At 38.6% G+C, this 18,591-nt stretch overlaps 1 protein-coding gene across 9 annotated transcripts in view; it reads left to right on the forward strand.

The window, feature by feature from the left end:
* AKAP9 (A-kinase anchoring protein 9) overlaps positions 1 to 18,591 on the forward strand; it is a 153,688-nt gene that overhangs the window by 132,884 nt on the left and 2,213 nt on the right. For all 9 annotated transcript variants that reach the window (XM_045052355.1, XM_045052356.1, XM_045052358.1 and 6 more), the window contains 12 exons: positions 486 to 630; positions 1,955 to 2,174; positions 2,883 to 3,033; positions 4,635 to 5,303; positions 5,750 to 5,958; positions 6,703 to 6,808; positions 8,321 to 8,503; positions 9,718 to 9,918; positions 10,774 to 11,006; positions 12,911 to 12,996; positions 14,163 to 14,292; positions 15,913 to 16,052. In XM_045052355.1, coding sequence (XP_044908290.1) covers positions 486 to 630; positions 1,955 to 2,174; positions 2,883 to 3,033; positions 4,635 to 5,303; positions 5,750 to 5,958; positions 6,703 to 6,808; positions 8,321 to 8,503; positions 9,718 to 9,918; positions 10,774 to 11,006; positions 12,911 to 12,996; positions 14,163 to 14,292; positions 15,913 to 16,052 — 2,473 coding nt within the window. The remainder of the gene's footprint in view (positions 1 to 485; positions 631 to 1,954; positions 2,175 to 2,882; positions 3,034 to 4,634; positions 5,304 to 5,749; positions 5,959 to 6,702; positions 6,809 to 8,320; positions 8,504 to 9,717; positions 9,919 to 10,773; positions 11,007 to 12,910; positions 12,997 to 14,162; positions 14,293 to 15,912; positions 16,053 to 18,591) is intronic.

Below are 18,591 nucleotides of genomic sequence, written 5' to 3' on the forward strand. Positions count from 1 at the left end.
TGTTATTCCGGATAGTTCAACATGAAAATCTCTTAATTTCATTAAGTGAAAATACCATATGATGTTATTTAGATAGTAGTACTGTAGAACAGTACTGTATACTATTTAGGGTGTGTGTATATAACATAATATGCAGAGTGCATGAAAATAAGACTAGACTTCAAATTTGATGATTTCTCAAGCAGTTGGTGCAGAGGAGGTGTTTGGGGAGTTATACATAGAGGGGCTTCAGCTATGTAAGTGCTATTTCTTAGGCTGTGTACATGGGTGTTTATTATATTTGTGTTTTGTTGTATGTTTAAAAAATTTCAAAATAAATGTAAAGATTAATAATTAAAAAGTAAATCCTAATGAGTAGGAAGTGAAAATTAGCATCTTACCAGAATTTTAGCATGTGTGTTTCATTTTTTTCCAGAGTTCCTGGTTGTTAATTTTATTCTTCTTACAACTCTCTTCACTTGATTTTTTATTTTGCATTATTACAGAATGTTGAATATCAAGCAGCTATGGAATGCCTCCAGAAAGCAGATAGAAGGAGTTTGTTATCTGAAATTCAAGCACTGCATGCTCAACTGAATGGTCTGAAAATGACTCTGAAAAGAGAACAAGAAAGCGATCAACCAAGCCAAGGTATGCTGTTTGTCCAGCTCACGTGGTAACAACAAATAGGTGGAAATATTTCACTTTGTTTCCCCTCTTTGTATTCATTTAAAACACATTTCCTTTCAGTCACATTTTCTTCTCATTCTCATATAATGTAAATAATTTACATTAATTACTCTGGGAATTAAAGGTTTGTCCAGTTGGTTTTTAAACAGATATATTTAAAATGGGGACGCCTGGGTGGTTCTGTCAGTTAAGCATCCGACTTCAGCTCAGGTCATGATCTTACAGTTCCTGAGCTTGAGCCCCGCATCTACTCTGTCAGCTCAGTGCCTGCTTTGGATCCTCTGTCACCTCTCTCCCTACCCCTCCCCTATTTGCTCTTATGCTCTCTCTCTCAAAAATAAACATTTAAAAAATAAAATAAACAGGCATTGCTTTCATCAGGTTGTTTAGCCCATTAAGTTCATTATCTTTTTTTAGTTCTGAAGCTCTTTGTGAGGTTAACCACCTGAAAGGAAAATAAATTCACAATGAAAGTAATTATTTCTTTTTAAATCCTTTTCTTGTTGTAAACTTAATATACATATAGAAAAGTGCAAAATGCAAAAATATATAACAAATCTTTAAGTGAATGAATTGTGGAAACTTCACCTTTGTTAAGTACCTCTGAAGCTCTTTCCCAAACACACACACCTCTGTAGTAACCTAGACGTAACCATTATCCTGATTTTTCCTTAGTTTTACTACCTATTTGCATATTCCTAAGCCATGTAAGTTTAAGGTTTTCCTGCTTTTGAACTTTATTATTCTATGTGTATTTGTGCCTTACTTCCTTTACCTCTCTCTAATATTTTTCTGAACATCTGCATTCATCTCCAATTCATTTATTTTTGTTACTGTATAGAATTCTCACAATGTATATATCCATTCTGTTGTTGAACATTTGGATTGTTTCTATTTTTTTTAGATATTACAACCAGTGCTGTTCTGCACATTGTTGGTAATACTATGTTTCTGATGCATACATACATAAGTTTTCTTGGTATATATACCCCAGGTGTGGAATTGCTGAGTGATAGAATACATGATTTCACATTTATTTGGTAACACCTAAGTATTTTCCAAAGTAGTCCTATATATTTATAGTTCTGAAACCCTAACCATTGTTAGCACTGTGAGGACAGTATTCATATGTGTTTCTATAAATTGCCAACTTTGGGACTGTAATCTTTTCACGTTTGCTTTGTGGCAATCTCCTAAGTTAAAAATCAGTTCTCTCAACAAAGTATTTATAAACCAGATACAAGGTGAGAGGTCGTAATGTAAGTATTAATAATTTTGCATTTAGAACTCTTGGAGTATAATATGCAGCAGAAGCAGTCCCAAATGCTAGAGATGCAAGTGGAGCTCAGCAGCATGAAGGACAGAGCAACAGACCTGCAGGAACAGCTGAGTTCTGAGAAGATGGTGGTTGCCGAACTGAAGAGTGAACTTGCACAAACTAAGTTGGAACTAGAAACAACGCTCAAGGCACAACATAAGCACCTAAAGGAGTTAGAGGCTTTCAGGTGTGTCAAACTTCCTTATTAATAAACCTGTATCGGTGAAGGGATTGGAGTAATTTTGTCAGAGACATTGTGCAGATCTTATAAAAGCATAACATTATACATAATGTGTAAATAACATGAAATTTTGTTATTTGTAGGAAAAAATACAGTGGGAGGGGAAAATCTCCAAATTTTTCTAAATGATAAATTCATGGTTAGGTTTTGGCATATTCGCTGCTGTGGGTTCCGTCTCTTTGAGACTTGTTGTATGAGACATACATTACCACCAAGTAATTTGAAATGGTGTTTATTATCTCAATAGAATTTGTGGTTCATTTAGCCAAAATATGCAAAATGTTGTAAAACACAATGCTTGTGAAAAGGATAAATTGTTGGTGTAAATACTGAGATGTTCTGCTTGCCAAGGACACATTACAAGGACATTTTTTGTTTTGAACATTGGTGATTCTCGTGTTCAGTAAAAGACAAAGGAAAATTTTTATTGTTATTTTGTAAAAATGTTTACAGTGGTAAATAATAGTTCATAGCTACATTACTAGAAACAGTTAATGTGAAATAAACCACACTCAAAAATCTTTATTATGTGGCTTTTATTTTCCTATTAGTTGGTTTATAATATGCCTCTGCTCATCAGTGGAAGCTCTCTCTCTTTTTCTCAATACAAACTTGGTTGAAGTAATTTTATGCAAGTTCATTTGTCTGATTTAGGTTGGAAGTTAAAGATAAAACAGATGAAGTACATTTGCTTAATGACACATTAGCAAGTGAACAGAAAAAATCCAGAGAGCTCCAGTGGGCTTTGGAGAAAGAGAAAGCCAAACTAGGACGCAACGAAGAGCGGGATAAAGAAGAACTTGAGGTATTGTTATCTTTGTCTTTAAATGTCTGTGGAAAATCCAAAACAACAGGGGAGAGTCTGGAGACTGTCTCATTAAACTGTCAACCTTAGACTCTTCATGAGGCACAATAAGTTTTTTGCTATATGTGGAATACTATTACAATGTTACTTGTATTAAACTGTACCATCAGGGGGCGCCTGGGTGGCGCAGTCGGTTAAGCGTCCGACTTCAGCCAGGTCACGATCTCGCGGTCCGTGAGTTCGAGCCCCGCGTCAGGCTCTGGGCTGATGGCTCAGAGCCTGGAGCCTGTTTCCGATTCTGTGTCTCCCTCTCTCTCTGCCCCTCCCCCGTTCATGCTCTGTCTCTCTCTGTCCCAAAAATAAATAAATGTTGAAAAAAAAAAAATTAAACTGTACCATCAGGAAATGCTAATGGTGTGGTACATTTTTGTTTTGCTATGTCCAAGGGTGCATTACAGACACTTCTGCTACAGGGTGTGTTTTTGGAAATTTGAGTTAGCGCATATGCAATTGATAAATAGGGCAACCATTCGGGTTAATGCAGAATAATTTTGGTTCCTGTTTTGTCTAGGGAAGGGGAACAGTGACACTTCTCTGGAAGCAGAACCCCTCACTGCCATATTGTTTAAAAATTTTAAATGAGTCCCTTCACACTGATCTCTCTTCCAGCCCTTCACAGCTGGCAGCTCAGAGAAGGTCATGTTGCTACACACAGTGCCCACTTATGGTAGCCCCACTGGCTCAGAGATCTTCCATCCACGCGTAGTACTCACCAGCTGTATGCTTAAAAACTGTGTAGCTGGCATTTCTGCTCTATTCTGTTTTCTTTTGTTGGGGTTTTTTTGATTGTCCATCTTGGTGGCCTCCACGCATAGTGAGGTCTCCACCTGGCAAGGACATGATATCCCCTTGGGTACAGATTACTATTTAAAAATTTTTTTTCTTGTTTGTTTGTTTAGAGAGGATTGAGTGAGTGAGCACAAGCAGGGGGTGGGAGGCAGAGAGAGAGGGAGAGAGGGAATCCCAAGCAGGCTCTACACTGTCATTGCAGAGCCTGACATGCGGCTCAATCCCACAAAACATAAGATCATGACCTGAGTCGAAATCAAGACTCAGACGCCCAACCGACTGAGCCACCCAGGTGCCCCTACTGTGTTTTTATCCTTACAAATTTGTGTAAGTTTTGAGTAGTTAGTCTATAACCCTGCTTTCCCCACAAACCACATTATTTTTAGTATGTGACATTGGACAACATGAGGTTTTTCAGGAACTCGTGTCATGTTATATTGAAAATATTTGTATTTTTAAAGGTCATTATTTCTAGAAGAAATGTACTCTATTTCATATTCCTTAACTAGATATGATTAATGTTTGGAGGAAAAAGTATTATTTAGCTTATCTTTTGTTTATGTTCTTTGATGAAAATCATTTGGCTCTCCCAAATAATTATGCTCTAACCACTGAAAATTTGAGTTAATAAACTGGGTAATCAGTTCTGTTCCCAAATACTACCAACTTAGTACTAATAAAGGCACAATGGTATACTTATAAACGATTTTTTAAAAAATATTAACATTCTTTATTCAACTTTGTTCTACAAGGATTTGAAATTTTCACTTGAGGGTCAGAAACAAAGGAATATTCAGCTAAATCTACTGTTGGAACAACAGAAACAACTACTAAACGAATCACAGGAGAAAATAGAATCACAAAGAGTGCTACATGATGCCCAGTTATCAGAAGAACGAGGTCGAAACTTAGAGCTGCAAGTACTTCTTGAATCCGAGAAGGTTCGAATACGGGAAATGAGCAACACCCTGGACAGGGAGCGGGAATTGCATGCTCAGCTGCAGAGCGGGGGCGATGGTGGGCAGCCTGGGCCCTCGCTGCCCTCTGAGGACCTCCTTAGAGAGCTACAGAAACAGCTGGAGGAGAAACACAGTCGCATTGTAGAATTGTTAAATGAGACTGAGAAATATAAACTGGATTCTCTGCAAACAAGACAGCAAATGGAAAAGGATAGGCAGGTTCACAGGAAGACGTTGCAGACAGAACAAGAGGCCAACACTGAGGGGCAGAAGAAGATGCATGAGCTCCAGTCCAAAGTGGAAGATCTTCAGCGCCAACTGGAAGAGAAAAGGCAACAAGTTTATAAGTTAGACCTTGAAGGAAAGCGACTGCAGGGTATTATGCAGGAATTCCAGAAGCAAGAACTAGAACGAGAAGAGAAACGAGAAAGTAGAAGAATTCTCTATCAGAATCTCAATGAGGTAAGTTGATGATGCTCTTTTAAAAGAACACTACAGCCCTTTGAACATGTAATTTTGATACTCAACTAATTTATTCATTCATTCATTTACTTACTTTTAAATGTTTATTTTTGAGAGAGAGAGCGAGAACAGGGGAGGGCCGGGGAGAGAGGGGGAAAGAGGATGAACCAGGCTTTGCGCCGAGAGTGGAGAGCCCAGTGCCAGGCTCGAACTGGCAAACCATGAGATCATAACCTGAGCCAAAGCTGGACACTCAACCAACTCAGCCACTCAGGTGTCTCGATATTGTACTGAATTATTTAAATAGTTATGAACAAATCATATCTAAAGGAAATCCATAGAAGTTTATTTGGAGTATGAACCATAATTGTGTTCCTTTAAGAAAGAATATGATTCGTTGTTCATTTATAATTACTCCTTTTTCTTTTTCTGTCGAAAATTGCTAGCCAACCACATGGAGTTTAACCAGTGATCGAACTAGAAATTGGGTTCTTCAACAGAAAATAGAAGGAGAGACAAAGGAATCAGGCTATCCTAAACTGATTGAAATGAATGAAGGAGGAGCTGGCTGTAATCATGAATTAGAAATGATCAGACAAAAGCTTCAACGTGTGGCTTCAAAGCTGCATCATCTGGCCCAGAAAGCCTCCAATAGGTTAGATTTGTTTTTTCTCCTGACTTTTGGAAATGACATTCTTAGACAAACTGGATAGAATCTGTCCCTCGCTAAAAGCTAGCCAAGGGTGGGGAATTGAAATTTTTTTTAAGTTTATTTTTGAGAGAGAAAGAGCATGAGTGTGGGAGGGGCAGAGAGACAGGGAGAGAGATCCCAAGCAGGCTCTGCACTGTTAGTGTAGTGCCCAACATGGGGCTCAGACCCATGAACTGTGAGATCATGACCTGAGCCAAAATCAAGAGTCAGTGCTTAACAGATTGAGCCACACAGGCGCTCCAGGAATTGAAATTTTAGTTAATGCATACTTATATTAGGAGATGATAGTATTTTTTTTTAAGAGAAAACGAGCAGGGGAGAGGTACAGAGGGAGAGAATTTTTTTTTTAAGTTTATTTTTATTTATTTTGAGGGAGCAGCGAGGGGCAGAGAGAGAGGGAGAGTTGCAAGCAGGCTCCACGATGTCAGCATAGAACCCAATGTGGGGCTCAAATCTACAAACTGTGAGATCACAACCTGAACCTAAATCAAGAGTCAGACACTCAAGTGAAGTGATACACTTCAACAAAACTCATATACCTGAAAACAAATATCTTAACACTGTAGAAAGAGAATACTTAATGTAAGGGAGAAGTGGTAGATGAAGCATAGCGTCACCTCATCTATAATGTTTGTGCTCAGTACCGCTAATTGAGAAAGGTATGTTTCAACTTTTTCTCTCTTAAAGACTACAGTTTGAAACAGCAGATGATGAAGATTTCATTTGGGTTCAGGAAAATATTGATGGAATTATTTTACAACTACAGAAGTTAACTGGCCAGCCAGGGCAAGAGGTAAGACTTTAAAAAACTCTTTATAAAAGGTATCAAGAACAAAGATTTAATGGAGCTATAGGAACCATTTAAAGCTGGCACCATATTTTCTAAAGAGTTTTAATTTTATCTTTTTGTTTATTTTAAATATTTAAAATAGTTTATTTAAAATATTTATTTATTTATTTTAAATATTAATAATAATATTTGCCTTTCCCAAATAGAAGATACTGAAAGTTTGAAGGGAAATTAACTTTCATTATCATTATTGAATAATTATGGTGACATTTTATTGTAGTATAACCAAGTTTCTTAAAAGAATAGTCTCATTTCTAGCTCTCCACTCATAACCACCCACAGAATGGTATCAGTGTCTTCAGAGCTGACTAATCTGAATCTTTTCATTCCCTGTCTTTGACTTCTTTGTAGCATTTGACACTTTTGACCTCTCCCATCTTAAAAACTCTTGTGTGTGTCAGTATTCTCTCATTTCTTCCATTTCTTTTCATCAGTCACCTTCATGAATTCTTTCTCTGTATCTTCATCTGTTTTTGTTTTTTTTTTTTTTTTTTTCTCTAATTGTGAAAGCTCATTCATTCCCACAGCCTGAGTTCTCAGTAGACTTATTTACTGAACAAATACTTATGTCAGGCACTTGTTATATGCCAGGTACCATCCTGGGTTCTGGGCTTCATCAAACAAATCTTATAAAATCTCGCCCTTAGGAACCTTATCTTCTTTTGTAGTCTATACCTTTATCCTGTGGTCCAGGTTTATATTTTCCATTAGTTACTGGAACTCTTTCCATGGGGAAATGTACCCCATAGTGATCCCTTAGGAACCTTATAGGCACATTCCAAATTGAGCATCATCTTTCTTCTTCCTGTCCCAAACCCTCATTTCTGGTCCTGATATCACCCAATTTAGAAAGCTGAAGGTCACCATGGACCACCTTCCTTCACTCTCACTTGTGTATCTAAGCAGTGACTAAGTCCTGTGCTTTTACCACCTAAATACCTATTCCATGTGTCCTTAGTCATTACCTTTTTCAGGCTTTCAGCATTTCTCACCTGAACTGTTGTGATGACTTCGTCACGTGTCTGCCTGACACCAGGATCTGTCTTCCTTAATTTACTGTACTTTGCATGCTGCTACCAAAGGAATTTTTGTAACACGTAAATTTTGTGTCACGCTCTTGTCTCAGAACCGTTTATGACTCTCCATTGACTACGTTTAGGTATATTATCCATAAGTAAAGGCAGCCTTTACTCTAGCCTTACCATGCAAATTGTAGCTCCCGAAAAGCAAGACACTCTGACACAAAACCTTTGTGCCTTTACACATACTATTCCTTCTGCTTAATATGCCCTTCCCTATCTTCTCTTCTATTAAATTCTTCCTTGTTATATAAGACTCAACTCAAACACCACTTCTTCATGACATCTGTTGTTCTCAGTGCCTCTTCATATTTTTATGTGCATTGTGTATAAATATTTATGCTTACACAACCTTAATATCATTTTATTTTTCTAGCCTAGCTTAGTGTCCCCAGGTACTTCTTGTGGCTCATTGACTGAAAGACTACTGAGGCAAAATGCTGAGCTAACAGGACATATCAGCCAACTGACAGAAGAAAAGAATGATTTAAGAAACACAGTTATGAAGCTAGAAGAACAGATCAGATGGTATCGACAGACAGGAGCTGGCAGAGATTATGTACGTCTGTTTTTAGCATGGCCACATTAGAAGTGTTGCAAAGTTACAGTTTCTACTTTGTAGTTTCAATTTTTATCCCTAGCAGGGTACGAATATTAAGTATCTGATTCTTAGTAAGATCATTGAAAAATATTATAGGGTTGACAATAATGATAATAGATATTATTTATTGGGAGCCCTCTCTGTGCCAGATCCTGGATTATATATGTTCAGAATCTCTCATCCACATTCAGCCTTACACATGTGAAAACTGAAGTATGTAGTCAAACCAGGAACTGCTTCTCTCCAAAGCCACATACTTTGCTACCTATGGGCCAGCAGTGGACACACGTAAAGAAATGTTCAAATGTGAATTCTGACTGTTCTCATCAATTATTTATCGGTTATTATGTGTGTAACTCAAGTGAAAGATGCCATTAAATTATATATTACAGTCTAATAAACTACTCTGGCCATTTACTGAAATTTTTTCCATTTAAAAACTACAAAATAAATTGCTAGCATCTGTAATATAAAAATAAGAATATAATATAAAGATAGGAAAGACTTGTGAGACAGCTGTGTAGTCAAATACAAAATCATACATCCACAAAGCTTCTGTAGGGACTCACTTCTCTATGTACGTGCCTGGTTATTTTTTTCCCCACTTCTCCAGTGTACTGTTTCAGGCCCAGGCTCTACATTTGAACCCAGATGGCCCCATTTATTAAGTCTCTAGACTTTTTTATTTAAAACAATTTTTTAATGTTTATTTATTTTTGAGAGCGAGGAAGAACAAGAGCGCAAGCAGGGGAGGGGCAGAGGGAGCGAGCGAAAGAATCCCAAGTAGGCTCCGTGATGCTAGTGTAGAGTCCAACACAGGACTCGAACTCACAAACTGTGAGATCATGACCTGAGCCTGCATCAAAAGTGGGATCCTTACCCAACTAAGCCACTGAGGCGGCCCTCTAGACTTTTTTATTTTAAAACTCTGCAAAATCTAAACACTTTCTTTGGGGCTAGGCTTTCACGGGGATTTTTAGTTTTAAAATTAATCTACCAAGCAAAGGATATTAGTGTATATTCTTTCATGTCAGTTGAGATTGGCTTTGAACCCTCCATATCTGAGATTGGCAAGCTGGTATCTCCTAGGGTTACCTTTAATGTGTTTAATTTAGGTTTTTCTTCAGAGACTTATTCCTGAAAATCATGAAAGTATACTCTGGTTTCTGTAGTCTTCTAGGTTTTCATTGAGTGGTAGTGCCAACATTGAAGCAATCATTGCTTCCGAAAAAGAAGTCTGGAACAGAGAAAAGTTGACTCTGCAAAAATCCTTGAAAAGAGCAGAAGCCGAAGTGTACAAACTGAAGGCTGAACTAAGAAATGAAGCTTTACTTCAGAATCTGAGCTCTGATTCTGAGCATGCCACTATAAAGGTAAGAGACGTCTTGCATCTAAACATACACCAAAGCTGGTCCCCTGCTTTTGCCTTGTTTAATCTTTCGCTAATCTTAACCGAACAGAATGAAGAAATTAGGTGGCATTCAGGCTGTCCTTAGGTCTCACTATTCAGTCTGTGTCATGAATGCAGGTCCCTTGCTGGTCACAAAAACTTTGTGATGAGGCATGTCTCAATGGCAGCACCCTGAGCTCATGGTCCACTTCCCACCATGTCCTCTCTAACAGACCAACAGAAAGTTCTCTTTTCCGCTGCCAACAGAAGCTTTGCTTCCTTCAGTGTCAGAGCGTCATTCTCTGTGAGATCATAAGCCCTCTGAACAACCTCTGTCATGGCTATGATGAGTATTGTAGGAAAACTACTTGTAAAATGTTAATATAAAATCTGAAAGAAAAATGTTTGGAATATTTGTTTTAACTATGGAATGAACATAAACTTATGCCTCTGAAAGGACAGAGAACATTAGCATTTGAAAGTTAAATATTTTAGCAACTATACTAGTAAAAGTAGCTACACAAGTAGACAAAAAAAACTGAGATGATAAGGGAATGACCAAAACATTTGCAGTAAGTATGAATGGGGGCTAAAATCCAAAAACATAGATATAAGGTTTGTGTTCACATTCCACTGACTAAAAAGAGTCAGAAGTGTGAAATTTAAGGTTGATTATCCTTACTTTCAACTTTGCTGATAAAGGAGAAAACAGTAGTAGGGTATCTGCCATTCTACTACTTTTTTTTTTTTTTAATAAAATCTAGGTTATCTTTTTCTAGAGAACAATTTGAATGGCTTCTTAATAATGTCTTTGTGTTCTTCCCGTTTTTAAACATAGAGAATTTACGGTAAATATCTGAGGGCAGAAAGTTTTCGGAAAGCTCTCATTTATCAGAAGAAATACCTGCTGCTGTTACTGGGTGGGTTCCAGGAGTGTGAAGATGCCACACTGGCTCTGCTCGCCCGGATGGGGGGGCAGCCAGCCTTCACAGACCTAGAGGTGATCACCCACCGTCCAAAGGGATTCACCAGGTTTCGGTCAGCTGTCAGAGTGTCCATGGCAATTTCAAGGTAAATGTTTGACAGAAAATGCATTTTAATAGACACTAAAAGGATTTAGATTTTTAATCTACTCTTCTCTCTGCCTGTTGTGCTCTGTATTCATACAGTATGAGACATTTGCCATACTTCTTTCTTTCATCCTTTTAGCAGGGATACTTTATGTTGTACTGTGGAGACCCTATGAAGAGGACTCCCAGGTGCAGGCAGCTGGTAACTCAGAGCTGGCACATCCAGTCTGGATTGTTTTGTTCTGTTATATTTGGTTTTTAACCCTGAAAAAGCCCATGAAGCAGCTCAGACGTATAAATAAAAGGGACCATAAGACGGAAAATATGTTTTTGAAAACTTACTTAAGCTACCTGCATTCATTGTCTTCCTTGCTAAAGTAATGCTCTCTTGGGTCTTAGCTACACAGAGCCCTGGCCTAACTCTGCATTCAAACCCAAGATTAGCCTTTAGGGCATTGGACTGTGCTAGTGCTCTTGTCATGCCTTTTCTAGGAGTTCTAAGCCGGCAACACTGGCACTCATTCTATTTGTAGTTGAAATGGTGCCAGGACTCAAACTCCCTTGAGGACCTGGCTTCCTGCAGTCCTGTCACCCAGGTGCGATATACCCCGACACCTCGGTTTTTCCATGCTTCCCCTCCCTTTTATATACGTAGTAACCAGGCAGTCTCAAAAGCACTTCAGTTTTTAAAGTTCTTCCTGTCAGGTCACATCTGATATGTCTTCAAAGGGTTTTGTCCTTTTTCCTTTACCTTTCTTTGAAAAATGTGACAGAATTTTTTTAACTGAAAGCTGTCTGAGATCACCTGGTCCAGAATACCATCTCACAGGCAAGGAAACTGAGGCACAGCAAGTTTGCAAAGCCAGTAGTGATAGAGCTAGGATAATCAGCCAGGGCTCCCAGTTCTTATCCATGTTGGCTCTGCAAAAGGAACTCACGTTTTATCTTGTTAATGGTCTGAGGCCCTCCTTGCCTGTTCTTCTCCACGTTGTTGTCAGGTGATTCCAGTTTCTCCTTCCTCATCTTTCATTCCTTTCATCATCTTGTACACCTTGTACAGGCTTAAGTGCTAGGAGATGCACTGATAAAGAAAAAATGCATAATCCTTGTCTGAATCCCTTAAGGCAGCTTACTTCCTAGGGAGGAAGACCAGTGTGCTCATAACTTGGAAGACACTAAATGACAGGTCACGAGAGTTTAGGTATTAATTTTACTGGCACGTTTGGGAAGGCTCTATGAAAGCCAGTTGCCATTGAAGGACGTCATCCTAACTCCTTTTTCTTGTCCTCTTACATGTTCATTGTATTTTCACCCTCCTAAAACTGGGCTTCAAAACTGATTGGAATTAAGAAATCAAAATTGGTGTTCCAGAAAGTTCCTTGGGCCAGGGGTGGGGCAGGCAGCAGCTCGCTACCACTGGTTGGCAGCAGTGCCACCACCACCACCCCTTCCTTTTAATGCCTCGTTGTTTTTCATCCCTGATCACATGGCCTCACTGCTCCAGCTTTCCCAGCTCAGTTGCCCTGCTAGTGTAAAGGTCTTTTATTTTCTTTCCATCTCATTTGCTTTGTAGTCTCTCTAGTCTTTTCTCCTTTCATTATTTCTTGCCCTTTGTCCATCTACTTTTCTCTTTTCTACTTTTGCTTTTCGTTTCTTTGAGTCCTTTATACCTCTATAAAGTCAGAACAGAAGAGACCTCTGATGCCTTATGGAAAGCCTGTTCTAGTTAATTTTGCCCCAGACTAGGGGACATTTGCATGATTTTAGATTAGGCAGTGATGTGATTGTGTTGAAATTTTTCTGTGTTCACATTCAAATGTATGACTTGAATTTTGTGGGAAATGTATATTTATACTCTTTCTGTTATAGATGTGCTGTGAAACTTTTTCTTGGCATCTTTTTTAGAATGAAATTTTTGGTTCGACGTTGGCAACGAGTCACAAGTTCTGGTTCCATCAATATTAACAGGGATGGCTTTGGACTGAATCCAGGTGAAGTCAGAATAGGATTTCTTTTCTTATGTTTAGGATTCGTTTAAAATTACTGTACATGTAATATCTTCCAAAAAATGTGTTCTGGAACTTGTGTTGTCCAGAGACCCCTTATAAGCAACAGAGCTGGGACCTTGCTGATTTTTAAAGAGTTAAAAAGAGCTCATTTTTATGGAACACTAGCCCTGCTTTTTCCCAATCCTGTATATTTTGCCAATCCTGTGAGGTAAGTACAGTTACTGTTATTCTCACTTTACACAAGAAAAACTGAGGCATATAAAGCATTTATTGTTGGCCCCAGAGCCAGCGCTGAACATCGGCAGTCTGGCTAGAGCCCACTCTCCTTACGGTTGCATTAAGGCTCTGATTCAAGAAAGGATTGCTGTTATTCAGCCATATAGAAGTTACAGTTTGAAATTTTCACAGTACTCAGGTTTTGAGTTTACAAATAGGTTGTATGTAATGGTAACAGTTAAAATTCCTTCTCTCTCGACCTAAAAGTGGAAACAAACATTAGGACTTCAACATTTTAGGCATAAGGATGAGCTTAGAAACTGGGGAGGACATAGAGTTTCAGACACAGAGCGTAACTGTATTCATACAGGTACATATCGGTATTAAACCACCTTTACACATTCTGCCAGTAGCTGAGCAGCAGAGAAAAATATTTGGTACCCTAAGCAAAGTGGTCTGAAATACGCATCCTTGTACATAAACAGCTGAAATTTGCACTATAATGAGCTTTCTGTTCTAAGTTAGCAAATCTTGATTTCACGTTTTTTCTAATAAATCAGTAGAATGGTGTGATGTAGTATTTTTTACCCACATCATCTTTTTCTCTAAACCACTCACACTCAGATACCCCTCATCTCACTTCTAGGTATTACTAAGAAGTCTTTTAAAAAGAAAATACTCCAGTTAAAAATAGTTTATTTTCTTTGACATATAGTTCCAAATTATCAGAAATACTTGAAGGAAAATAAAGCAATAGTTCGTTCTACTGTTTTTTCTCTTCTTTGGGAAGAATAACTAAAAATGACTATAAATAGGTAATGTTGTATAGTACGGTATAGTAGTTTTTGAGCCCTTACCTATTTTGTAGAAATTTTCCAAGGGCTTGATTTTTTTCCCCCCCTTAAAGTATGTAACATTTTGGATTACTTTAGGTGCTGAAAAGTCTGATCCATTTTATCATTCTCCTGGGGGGCTGGAGCTATACGGAGAACCGAGACACACAGCATATCGCTCAAGATCAGAGCTGGACTATCCTAGGTCTCCTTTACATTTTCAAAATAGGTAAGTGTGGGGCGCCTGGGTGGCGCAGTCGGTTAAGCGTCCGACTTCAGCCAGGTCACGATCTCGCGGTCCGTGAGTTCGAGCCCCGCGTCGGGCTCTGGGCTGATGGCTCGGAGCCTGGAGCCTGTTTCCGATTCTGTGTCTCCCTCTCTCTCTGCCCCTCCCCCGTTCATGCTCTGTCTCTCTGTCCCAAAAAATAAATAAACATTGAAAAAAAAAAAAAAGGTAAGTGTGTGACGAAGCTGCCAAGATTCGTTACATATACTAACACTTAACAGAGAAAGGAGGACACTATTAGGGCTTTGACTCCTTTGCTTTGAAATAGCTGGTGTGTCTCAGTTGTATATGATTTACATAAGCTAAGGTCCAGAATCAAAAACATTTTTTTAATATAACTTATTGTCAGATTGGCTTACATACAACATCCAGTGCTCATCCCAACAAGTGCCATCCTCAATACCCATCACCCACAAAAAGAGTTTTTGGTTTTTTTGTTTTGTTTTTTTTTGTGTGTGTTTTTTTACATTTATTTATTTGTGAGAGACAGAGAGAGACAGCATGAGCAGGGGAGGGGCAGAGAGAGAGGGAGAGACAGAATCAGAAGCAGGGTCCAGGCTCTAAGCTGTCAGCACAGAACCCGATGTGGGGCTCGAACCCACAAACCGTGAGATCGTGACCTAAGTTGAAGTTGGACGCTTAACCGACTGAGCCACCCAGGCGCCCCCAGTTTTTGAATTTATGCCTGGTTTCCAAGGGTATTGGAAACTGAACTAATCAAGTGTTATTTAGTATATGCTGTGGTTAGACATTGGGAAAAGTATTAACTAAATCGACAGTCTCTGCAGATCGTGAAAAAAACTCTAAAGTCTCCACAACATACATTTGTACATACACAGCGCTCATTGAGGGCTTCTGCAACAGGCATTCTACTGGACACTTTCATGATGACTTAGTAGCTGCTTTAAGTTTATTGAAATTTTTTCGCCTTGTACATCACAAACTCAGAACCTTAGGGGATATAGATTAGGCCTAGCTTAGTGTCCCCAAGTACTTCTTGTGATTCATTGACTAAAAGGACTACTGAGCATAATGCTGAGCTGGCACAACGTATATCAGCCAACTGAAAGAAGAAAAGAATGATTTAAGAAACATGGTTATAAAGATGGAAGAACAGAGAGCTAACAGAACAACATGTCTTTTTAGCATGGCTACATATTGGAAATATTGTAGAGTTGCAATTTCTGCTCCCTAGTTTCAATTTTTAACCCTAATAATGTACAGATATTAAGTATCTGATTCTTAGTCTCTTTGCCAGATCCTGGGCTGTATACTTTCAGAATCTCTAATCCATATTTAGCCTTGCACATGAAAAAACTGAAGTCTGTAGTCAAAACAAGAACTACTCTCCAAAGCCAGATGTTTTGCCACCTATGGACCAATAGCAGACACGTAAAGAAATGTTCAAATGTGAATTCTGACTCTTCTCGCCAGTTATCAGTTATTATGTTCATAATTCAAGTTGAAGATCTAGCTTTTGAGGGCAGGATGGTGGCAGGTTGTTAAGTTACTTGCATTATTTGTGGATAATTAGGATTCATGTTCATATTTTTAATCTCCTAGGTACCCGGGCCCTCCAGCTGATTTAAATCCTGGTTCCTTAGCATGTTCTCAGCTTCAGAATTACGACCCTGACAGAGCTTTGACAGATTATATCACTCGGCTAGAGGCACTGCAAAGACGACTTGGAACTGTACAGTCAGGTACTCTCACCCTAACTGTGTAATACTGGCAGCCCCATCGTGCTGGACAGACCCAGAGCTCCCCTTTCTCTTTTTGAAACTCCTTGACCTTCTTCATCAGGATAATTGAATCCCTGAGCTTAGTTCATGAGGTACCAGGTTAGACTTAGGAATTCAACTCCAGAAATGATTTACCACCCTAGTTTCACTCCCACAAAAAAAGATACCCTACTCAGAATGATTAAATGAAATGTACAACAGGCACCAAGGTACAAAGGCCTGGGAGGTTTACAGTGTCTGCTGGAGAAGGTGTTCCTAATTACAGTGGACTCCTAAACAACCCAAGGCTGAACTGCACAGCTCCATTTATGTACCGTGCTGTAAGTGTATTTTTCTTCCATATGATTCTTACGATTTTCTTAACATTTTCTTTCCTCTAGATTATTTTATTGTAAGACTACAACATATAAAAATATCTGGAAATTGCCTCTATGTCACCTGTAAGGCTTTCTCAGTCAGTAGTAAGCTATTAGTAGTTAAGTTTGGAGGAGTCAAAAGTTACACATGGATTTTCAACTGTGCAAGGGGTCAGTACCCCTAGCCCCCACATTGTTCAAGGGTCACCTATATGAGGTGAGGCATGCAAATTAGGGGTGGGGAAATGAGAGAAGGAAGCATGTATCTTAAGCATTTAATGCAGCTGTTGTCCCTACTAGGACCCAGTGCTTTTATTCATGATCCATGAAACCTATTCCATTCAAAAGACTTTATAAAAATGACCATTTTTTTTCTCTGCTTAAAAACACAAAAATTCATACTTAATAGAAATTGATTCCCTATTCATTATGGGGAAGTCTATTTTCCCTGTCTCCCTTCAATTCACTCGTGATTCAAGTGTTTGAATCATTTTAATGTGCTTTAAATTAATTTTAAATCAGCTTTTACATTTTGTTTTTATTTCTGTTAAAGACCCTTTTTTTCCTACTGTTCCCCCAAACTAGATAGGGTAGTAGTTTGTCTCCTCATACAAAAGATCACTTAACCCAAGCAACTTGTAGTCCTAGGAAGCTGTTAGAATCATAGCTGGACTTTGTTTGGTAGGGTTTGCTGTGGTTTGTATCTTTCACAAGACTCATATTTTGAAGACCAAAAGATTTTTCAAGAGGCAGGAGGTGTAGAATATAATATAGAACGTTCAACCTGCAGGGCACTTTAAAGAGAATCTTAGCATTAGTCTTACCTTGCTACAGAGCAACAGTGACTTTTAAGTATATGTTCAAAATCTCTTTTAAAAATCAGTTCAAGTATGGATGAGACTTTTTTAGAAAAATAAAAAGCAGTTTTTTAAATGGCAGGTAATAGTAATCTTCTGCCCTTCATGCACTGGTTAGTCTGGTGTAGGTAACAATCCAATTTGAAATCACTACAGGCATACCTCGTTTTATTGTGCTTTGCTTTATTGTAATTTACAGATAAGCATTTTTTTTTTTTTTTTTTTTTTTATACAAATGAAGTTTTGTGGCAGCCCTGGGTTGAGCAAGTCTGGTGGTGCCATTCGTTCCAACACCATTTGCTCACTTTCATGTCTCGCATTTTGGTAATTGTTACAGTGTTTCATACTTTTTCTTTAGATTATGATCAGTGACTTTTGATGTTACTATTGTGATTGTCCTGGAAGCACCATAAACAGTGCCATACAAGACAGCAAATTTAATCGATAAATGAATGTGTTCTGAGTCCTCCACGGACCAGCCATTCCTCTGTCTTTTTTCCTGTCCTGGAGCCTCTTTCTTCCCTGAGACACAGCGATTTTGAAATTAGGCCAGTCAATAACCCTGCAGTGGTGTTTTAGTAGTCATGTGAAAGGAAAAGTCACACATCTCACTTAAAATGAAAGGCTAGAAATGATTAAGCTTAGTGAGGGAGACATGTCGAAAGCCAAGATAGGCCAAAAGGTAGGCCTCTTGCACCAGAGAGCCCAGCTGTAAATGCAGAAGATAAGTTCTTCAAGGAAGAGCTCATCTGTATGATGGTTCCTCAAGGAAATTAAAAGTGCTTGCACCAGTGAACACGTGAATAAGAAAGCAAAACAGCCTTACTGCTGATAAGGAGAAAGTTTTAGTGGTCTGGGTAGAATATCATACCAACCACAACATTTCCTTAGGCCAAAGCCTAATCCAGAGCAAGGCCTTAATTCTCAATTCTTTGAAGGCTGAGTGAGATAAGGAAGCTGCAGAAGAAAGTTTGAAGCTAGCAGAAGTTGGTTGATAAGTTTTAAGGAAAGAAGTCTCCACAGCATAAAAGTGCAAGGTAAAGCAACAAGTGCTAACATAGAAGCTCCAAGAGATCTAGCTAAGATAATTCATGAAGGTGGCTACACTAAACAGATGTTTAATGTAGACAAAACAGCTGTCTTTTGGAAGAAGATGCCATCTAGGGCTTTCACAGCTGGAGAGGAAGAGTCAGTGTCTAGCTTCAAAGGATGGGCTGACTTTCTTGTTAGGAGCTGATGCAGCAAGTGAAGCCAATGCTCATTTACCATTTCAAAATTCCTTAGGCC

The sequence above is a fragment of the Felis catus genome, chromosome A2 (assembly GCF_018350175.1).
Source record: "Felis catus isolate Fca126 chromosome A2, F.catus_Fca126_mat1.0, whole genome shotgun sequence".
NCBI lineage: Eukaryota > Metazoa > Chordata > Mammalia > Carnivora > Felidae > Felis > Felis catus.